Source organism: Mus pahari, chromosome 9, assembly GCF_900095145.1.
Source record: "Mus pahari chromosome 9, PAHARI_EIJ_v1.1, whole genome shotgun sequence".
Lineage (NCBI taxonomy): Eukaryota > Metazoa > Chordata > Mammalia > Rodentia > Muridae > Mus > Mus pahari.
The window spans coordinates 17,569,358-17,578,063 of record NC_034598.1 but is presented as its reverse complement, the minus strand read 5'-3'; the positions used below and the strand labels follow the sequence as shown (position 1 = coordinate 17,578,063).

The window sequence follows — 8,706 nt, the reverse complement described above, 5'->3', positions numbered from 1 at the left end:
AGTTTGTTTATAGAGTTCCTGACCTTGCTTGGTAAAGAGTTACATTTCCAGCATTCGAAAGACAGCCAAAGGTTTAGCTTTATTCTCTAATGGGATCAAAGCTGAAATCCTGATGAGAACCATATCTACTCAATACCAAGAAATGTTTCTTAAATGATTGATTGTGCTGCCTCAAGGATTGGTGGGTCTGAGCCTGAAAATTTCCCTGGGACCCAGCCCGCCCCTAGGAGGACCGTCCTGGGGTGGGAACAGAGAGTAGACAGTGCGCAGCATGCATGCACGTGCAGCTCAGCATCTAGGATCTGGAGGAGGCTGGAGCTCTCCAGAGGGCGACTGTGGGCTCCAGGGAATGTGTAAGATGCTCTGCGTCCGCAGCAGTGTTCTGCGACTAGGCTTGGGGTTCACCATCCACCACGCTCCTCAAATCATCTCCCGCTGGCCAGGATGGAGTTCCCGGGTCCCCTGTCACCCCTGTAGCTCCAGCGGCCAGAATCCCAGCGGCTTTGAGCCCTCAGGTCAGAGTAGGGCAGGGCTGCGAGGGAGGGGGTTGCTGAGGATTCCAGCCTATGGATGCCATGTGCTTCTTGATCTGCCTGTTGCTTCCACTGCAGAGAAAGTTCACAGGATCCCCGCCCAGTACAAGCCTTCGAAATTCGACAAGAAAATTCTGCTGTGGACCGGGCGTTTCAAATCTATGGAGGAGATCCCATCTCTCCTACCGTAAGTGTGAAGTGGGTCCTTGCCTGAGTTTCGCCCGCGGGGAGACTTACAGCCTGGGCTGGGACACGGTTTCCAAACTGTGCTTTGTTGGGCGGGAGCAAAGCAGCCATAGAGCTACACAGTTCTTCCAGCTAACACTGACACAGAGAGAGTTTACTCCGCTACAGGTCAAGGTGTTCAACTAGACAGTGGGTAGCTGGAATTATAGAGAGAGTGCAGAAGTTGAATTAAAAACCCAGGAGTTTATTGGGCAATTGCAGATGTGGGCTCCTGGAGAGCTCTGAATAGTGCGTACTGTGATGGTTAATAGGAACTTGGCAGGGTACAGAATTGCCATAGAGACACTGCTGAGCATGTCTGTGAAGTTATTACTAGAGTAGGTTAACTGAGGTGGGAAGACCCACCTTAAACTGGTGGTGGTGGTGGAGTTTCCAGGACTGAATAAACGAGCCGAGCCCAAGCCTTTGTCACCCTTGACTTCATGGCGACACATGTGACCATTTCAGCAACAAACATCAGGCCTTACCCCCATGACAGACTGCATCTTCAATCACCATATCGGTGGTGTGGCTGGAGAGAAAAGAAACAGAGAGGGGTCTCCTTACTGTTCGATACAAGGAAAGGGCCCTGGTATGACTTCTGACCTACGGGAGAATGGCATCTGGGTGCACGGTTTCCTGGTTCTGGGAAGCTAGGCAGCTTCAGCGTGGTTGGTCTCATCATAAATGGCCTCAAGTAAATGGAAAAGGGAAAACACACGCTGCAAAAATGCACATCCAGATATTCATTCTGAAACATTTCCTTGTTCTTTGAGCAACCGTTAAAAAAAAAAAAAAAAAAGGGCCTGGGTAGTGGTGGCACAAGCCCTTAATCCCAGCACTTGGGAGGCAAAGGCAGGCAGATTTCTGGGTTCGAGGCCAGCCGGGTCTACAGAGTGAGTTTCAGGACAGCCAGGGCTATACAGAGAAACTCTGTCTCGAAAAACTAACTAACTAACTAACTAACCAACTAACTAACTGCAATTAAAAAGAGACATTTTGATATCTTTCCATGGTTATTCAACTTAAAATATTTTCTAATTATTTTAAGCAAATTTCACTCTTTATGACATTTATAGACCCCAAGCTGCTGAAAAATATGAATCAGTCTAAGAAAAAAATTATAGCATAAATTTTGCTTGTTAAAATTTAATATTTTAGTCCAGGCAGTGGTAAGGAACTCCTGTAATCCCAGCACTAGGAAAGCAGGGACAGTGGATCTCTGTGAGTTCAAAGTCAGTCTGGTCAAAAGAGTAAGTTCCAGGAGAGCCAAAGCTACAAATAAAAACCTTGTCTCAAATTCCCCAAGTAAAGATGTATGGTGATGATGATGATGGTGGTGGTGGTGGTGATGATGATGATGATTCAAATAAAATATAGAAAGGACAAGAAACAAAATTCCAGTCTCAGTTGGCTTAAATTTTGATACCTAGCATTATAGCTAATTAAGAATGTAAAGAATCTTCAATGTTGTAAATTAATTTCCAAGAGAACCCATCTATTCCTTTTTAACCTATATTACATCAACATAGATGAATGTGGGAAAAAATCCATTTCACAGAGATAATTTAATTTCCTCAGGATCACAGTCAACAGAAATAACAGGAGAATTTAACCAATGAATAATACACTTATAAAAAGCATTGTAATTCTGAGCTCCAAGAATTTGTATATCTTTTGTTTTATTTTCTATAATTTTTTTAAAGGTTTGGTATTTACGAGGGACAATCCTATTAATATGTTAAGCTTGCAATGTAAGCTTTCTTTTATATATTTTAATAAACAAATAACTGACAGGGCAAAAACCTACAGTTTTTGCATACCACACTAACTCTATAGTAATCTTGTTTTTGTTTTTGTTTTGTTTTGTTTTGTTTTTAGTTCTTAAGCTAATTTCATATCCAAGATCACAGCCAAATGAGGTTAAAATGATCAGATCTTTTAGGTTTCATCTGGAAAGAAACTAGCAACAAATAACCTCTCCCTGGACACTAATTGAACCTGTTTGCAACTGACACTTGAAACTGCCTAAAACATAAAGAAAACATGGTATTATATTTTTTGTCAATTTTTCAAATAGTGAGTTACAGTTTTCATCTTCAAGAGAAATTTAACACCCTTATGTATTTTAAAATATAACTGCATTATATATAAATTTTATATTAGATAAGAATGTCACTGGATATTTTCAAGAGTCAAGAACCTTATGCATATTGATAAACTGACACAAACTATCATTGCAAATCACTAAAGTTGTTTCAATATAAAAGAAACCAAAGCTTGATTCCCACGGTAACAGTTTTTATTATTATTATTATTATTATTATTATTATTATTATTATTTTCTTCATTTACATTTCAAATGCTATCCCGAAAGTTTCCTATACCCCTCCCCCCACCTCTGCTCCCCTACCCACCCACTCCCACTACTTGGCCCAGGCCTTGCCTTGTGCTGGGTCATATAAAGTTTGCAAGACTAAGGGGCCTCTATTCCCAGTGATGGCCGATTGCGCCATCTTCTGCTACATATGCAGCTAGAGACACAAACTCAGGGGGTACTGGTTAGTTCATATTGTTGTTCCACCTACAGGGTTGCAGCCCCCTTCAGCTCCTTGGGTACTTTCTCTAGCTCCTCCATTGGGGACCCTGTGCTCCATCCAATAGCTGGCTGTGAGCACCCACTTCAGTGTTTGCCAGGCACTGGCATAGCCTCACAAGAGGCCGCAATATCAGGGTCCCTTCAGCAGAATCTTGCTGGCATGAGCATTAGTATCTAGGTTTGGTGGCTGATGATGGGATGGACTCCCGAATGGGGTAGTCTCTGGATAGTCCATCCTTTCATCTTAGCTCTAAATTTTGTCTCTGTACCTATAACCTTTCATGGGTATTTTGTTTCTTATTCTAAGGAGGAATGAAGTATCCACACGATGGTCATCCTTCTTGATTTTCTTGTTTTGCAAAATGTATCTTGGGTATTCTAAGTTTCTNGGCTAATATCCGCTTATCAGTGAGTGCATATCTAGTGACTTCTTTTGGGATTGGGTTACCTCACTAAGGATGATATCCTCCAGATACATCCATTTGCCCACCATGGTAACAGTTTTATAAGATTGCAAAAACCTAAGGTATTGTACTACACTTGCATGTAACTAGTCTCTTTGAAGAATAAGATTGGAAAGAAAGAAGAAACTGAGAGGCGCTTGAAAGAAAGTGTGGGGAAAGCATTTAAATATAAGCTGTTTCAAATGACTTCCATCCTTCTATCCAAGCTAAGAAATAAGAAATCATAATCTAATACATTGCTAGTAGTTCTATTTTGATTAATTAGAAGCCAAATATAGTATACTGATTTCACAGTGACTAACTTTAGTTTAAGAGTTAAAACTGAACAAATGTGTACTAATTTGAATTGCTAAGACAATGGGCTAGTATTTGGTGGTCTTTTACCACCATGGTTTGCATTTGGGGAAATATTTGGGCTACTCCAGCAATCAACCATCATTTATCATGCTCAGTAAGAAATCTGTATTGCTTTTATATGAACAAATATTAAAAAATAATTAACAGAATCCACATGTCTGCTTAGGCCTGAAATGATAGCTGTTTCAAGGAACAAGGCTCGAGTGAAAGCTTGTTACATAATGATTGGACTCACGATTGTTGCCTGCTTTGCTGTGATTGTTTCTGCCAAAAGGGTGAGTGGCTCCTTAAAAACTATAATTCCCAGTGGTGGTGGGCTGGGACAAGGCCCAGGGACAGACCACTCCCTAGCTTCTGTGAGGCCCATGGTTCAATGCCTAACCCTACAGGGGTTGAGAGAGAAACAAAACTTGCTTTTAGAAATGCTATGGACCTTGTTCTGCATTCAGCAATTGTAGATTCTGGTACCACCCACATACATGTATCGTAGAAGACACAAATCTAGCTGTGAAAATTTGGCCCCACAAATTATGTTGCCAACAGAGGCAAAGTTTCTCTTTATTAAATTTGTATAAGAACTCTGCTGTGTAAAGGTAAACCAGATTAGTCCGTTCTCTAAATTAAAACAATTTTAAGTAGCAGTTCTGCAAACTTAGGAAACTGCAGATTGGAAATGACTTTGTAGGTTGAGTATGAGCTTCTCTTCACTGTCGTCCATGCATGCTTTCTGTTTAATACCTATGAAGAGACGTAGGGAGCTGACCATTTCACATTCTACACTCTATTTCTAACCCTATCTCTGGATCCTTGGGACCACATCGTGGCAGATATTCAGCAGGCTTTGCTGCTTGCATTGGTTTGCTGTTGTTAACTTTCATATATGGGCACAATGTGATTACATTCACCCTTTCGCCCTCTGGGAAACACCTTTCACTCCCCTCTGAACCCCCTTATTCCCTCCCACCTAGCCCAGTGGCCACACCATTAGAGGAAGTGACATGATATCCTCAATTCTTGCTTTATTCTTCAGGTTTTCAAACGTCTGAGTTCCCTAACCTTAGGTAGGGACCACCTGTCATTAAACGTAGTGATGGTATCCTAACAGCTTGGGAGTATCCTACCTTTAGCATGTTCTCCAGATGGAGAATCTTCAGAACAACACTCACTGGGCTGAATATTCAAAAATGAACAAAGAAATATACTGTTTTTTTCTATCCTATCCCCAATATTTGCTTGCCAAACTGGTTATTCTTCGGGTTCTAGAAATCTTTTATGGGAACTATATTCTCTTCTATAGGATGAACACTAGGGATTTTTTTTGTTTTTGTTTTGCCTGTTTTTGCCACATAAATGGTCCCCTTCTTACCAGTTTCTCAGGCTGGTGAAGCCACTTCACACCTTTCCTGTTCCTTCAGCTTCTCACTCACAGCTCAGCTTCACAGTGAAGCCCCCAATCCCGCACTCAGATCCTTTGTGTGAAGTCTCAGACCTCAGCAGTGATGGCTAGTGTTTTCCAAAATGTCCTTTAGCTGAAACCATTCCCCTCCATCCTGACATTCCCCTCCCATCCTCTGGCAGTGCAAGTCTTGAGTTGCATCCATTTCTAGTACCGGAGGATCTCCCTTTGGGGCTTCAGTGTTTGAAAATACTCTTGATGTTTCTATCAAACACACACGTCCATTTGAACCAAGAGGGGTGGCAGCAGGTTCCTGATATCAACAACCCAGTTGACTAGAAGTCTAGCATCCTAGGTGATTTCCACAGAGCCATTTTTCTTGAATATTATCTGTGAGGTGCTTAAGGTATTTTTTTCTCCTTTTCACTTTGCAAAGGTTTTTCCTTATATCTAACAAAGATCTAAGTTCTAAAACATTGTGTTGTATTGTGTTGTGGTTTTAGGCTGTGGAACGGCATGAATCCTTAACAAGTTTGAATCTGGCAAAGAAAGCTAAGTGGCGTGAAGAAGCTGCATTGGCTGCACAATCCAAGTCTAAATGATGCTTTAGGCTAAACAGTGTCAGTGTACTCACTCAAGTGCCATTGCTATTAACCACAAAATAAACTATGGACAAAATATTTGCTATAGTTTCATCTTAATTTTTTAGTAAATCTTCACTAAAACCCATTTTAAAATATGCACAAAAATACACTTATATATACTTTTACACAGCAAACAGGGAAGGAAGCTCTGAGTTGAGTCCTAAGTGAATGTATTGTTGACAGGGCCTTGGACCCATGGGAAATAAGCAAAGCTGTTCCCCACATGGGTCAGGCTAAAGTTGGCAAAGCCTTCTTCCTGTGTTCCAAGTGCCAGTGTTTACAGAGGACTGATCAGTGTGTACAAACACTAGCAATAGTGGCTTCCTCCTCCCAGATATTTATAGCCTGTGACACAGCCTGCCCAATGACACCTCCTACAGAGATTAGCTAATGGTTCCTTCTGTGCAATATGTGACTTTCAACATGACAGTACCACTCTGTTCTCCACCAGCAATGAATGAAAGTTTCTTTCTCCCTACATCCTTGCCGTGGGTTGCTACTGTTCTTTCCAAATCTGGGGATTGTAACCAGTGGGTAATGACACCTATTGTTTTAAATACATTTTTAACTAATATATATATATATATATATATATATATATATATATATATATATATATATAGAGAGAGAGAGAGAGAGAGAGAGAGAGAGAGAACATGGTTGCCATTCCATCATGTGCATACATCATGCTTTTCTGCAGTGTGTAAAATTAAGGGCAGAAACCCAAATAAATGAAGCCACAGAAATCAATGTAACCAAATTGTCTTAGAAGAAATGAGACAAAAGAAAAACAAGATGCAAGGGAAAAAGGGTATTCTAAGTGGCAGGTAGACAGAGCCTAACTTCCAGATCATTGAGAGAATATGGTGAACTTTCTGCTTCTTGCCAAAATGGAGGAGCAAAGACCCAATTTGCACTCTAGCATAAAACACCAGAGAAAAATGTGAACAGGAAGTAAATACTGTGGGCAGTGATTAGTAAAATCAAAGGGATTTATGACTGCTTCCTTCCTAGGGCAAATAAGACAGGGGACCCTTGAAGTCGGAGTAAGGAGCAAAAGAAAAGTCACAAAAGAGTATGGTAGGCCGGGCTGAAGGGAATAGTTTGTTTCACATAGGCAGCAGTTTCCCTTCTGTCTTCAGCTAAGTTGAGCAGTATAATTAATTATTGCCCAAGATAATCAAAGTAACTGAAAGGACAAGTCATCGCAAACAATCCTTAGAACTCACTGTGGCTGCGTCAGACATCAGCTCAATGATCAATCCCTTAGAATTCACAGGCTATTGGAAATGCTGATAGCCAGCAAAGCCTGTTTACAAAGATTAAATAAGCTTGTAAGAAAAAAAAACTTTTTTCCCCATAACTTAATTGTGAGCTGTTAATCAGCTCAAGAGCAAAGCACACGGGTTGATTCCATCTTGACTGTTAGGAAATCAGTGCTGTGGAAACTGTTGGTGCAGTTAGCTCTTTGCTATATTGATTTCATTGCTTTGGAATATGGACCACAGGGTTCACCTTCTTTAGCTGTCAGAGAGGCACAGATCCAAACAAAATGAGATCCTATTTCCTTCACTAGAATGGCCCTTACTAAGCAGAAAACAAAACAGCAAATGTTGGTGAGGATTTGCAGAAAAGAACTCTGACACGTTACAGAGTAAAATTAGTAAGGTCAGTCTGGAGAAAAGCGTGCAAATTTCTAAAAAGCATGGGAGCTGCTAACTTTGCTGAACAATTTCCCCATTTTAAATAGTCTTTGTAAGATATACACTGCTGAGTGGGTTAAATGAGATAACCCCCATAATTTTGGCATTTAAATTCCTGTTCCCAAGTTGGTGGCTGTTCGAGAAGCAGAGGAGGTGAGGCCTTGCTGGAGGAAATATGTCACTGAGGGTGAACTTTGAGGCTTCAAAATACTGATATGGAACAACTCTGATCCCTCTGGAAGTGTGTGCCCTCCTTCTGTAAATAACTGGACTATGGTGCTTTACATACATAGCAAAAGAAAAGCGTCTACTACAGCCACCTACTCTACTTATGAGGCACCACTGCTTAAACACGTTCAACCATTAAAATTTCCTGCAACTACTGATGTAACTGAGTTTCCATCTAGTATCTTTCTATTTGCTTGATTAAGGGGGAAGGTTTCTAAATCAAGAGGTCTCCTCTTTCCTCGTTTCCTACCTAGTTCTGAATTAACTATTCTTTATGACTCTTGTTTTATAAAACCAGTAGACTGTGAACTGATGGTGGCATCTGTTTTTATTCCACTGGGAATATACAATATGAGCAATAATAATGAAAATAAAGGCATGTAAATGCAATTGTAAAGTGGGATTTTGTTGTATAGTAGAATGTAGCATTTCATAATCTTGCCTCTTGTGAGGCTATGTCAGTGCCTGATAAACACAGAAGTGGATGCTCACAGTCAGCTATTGGATGGAAAGCAGGGCCCCCAATGGAGGAGCTAGAGAAAGTACCCAAGGAGTTG

The 8,706-nt window shown here is 40.8% G+C and overlaps 1 protein-coding gene across 1 annotated transcript; it reads left to right on the top strand.

Annotated features, from left to right (window-relative positions):
- Window positions 1-299: 299 nt before the first annotated feature.
- Fam162b (family with sequence similarity 162 member B) lies at window positions 300-6,246 on the top strand. The gene is made up of 4 exons (XM_021205830.1): window positions 300-515; window positions 612-720; window positions 4,345-4,453; window positions 6,078-6,246. Exons 1-4 carry the CDS (start codon window positions 350-352, stop codon window positions 6,174-6,176), a joined length of 483 nt encoding a protein of 160 aa, XP_021061489.1. The 5' UTR covers window positions 300-349; the 3' UTR covers window positions 6,177-6,246.
- Window positions 6,247-8,706: the final 2,460 nt, after the last annotated feature.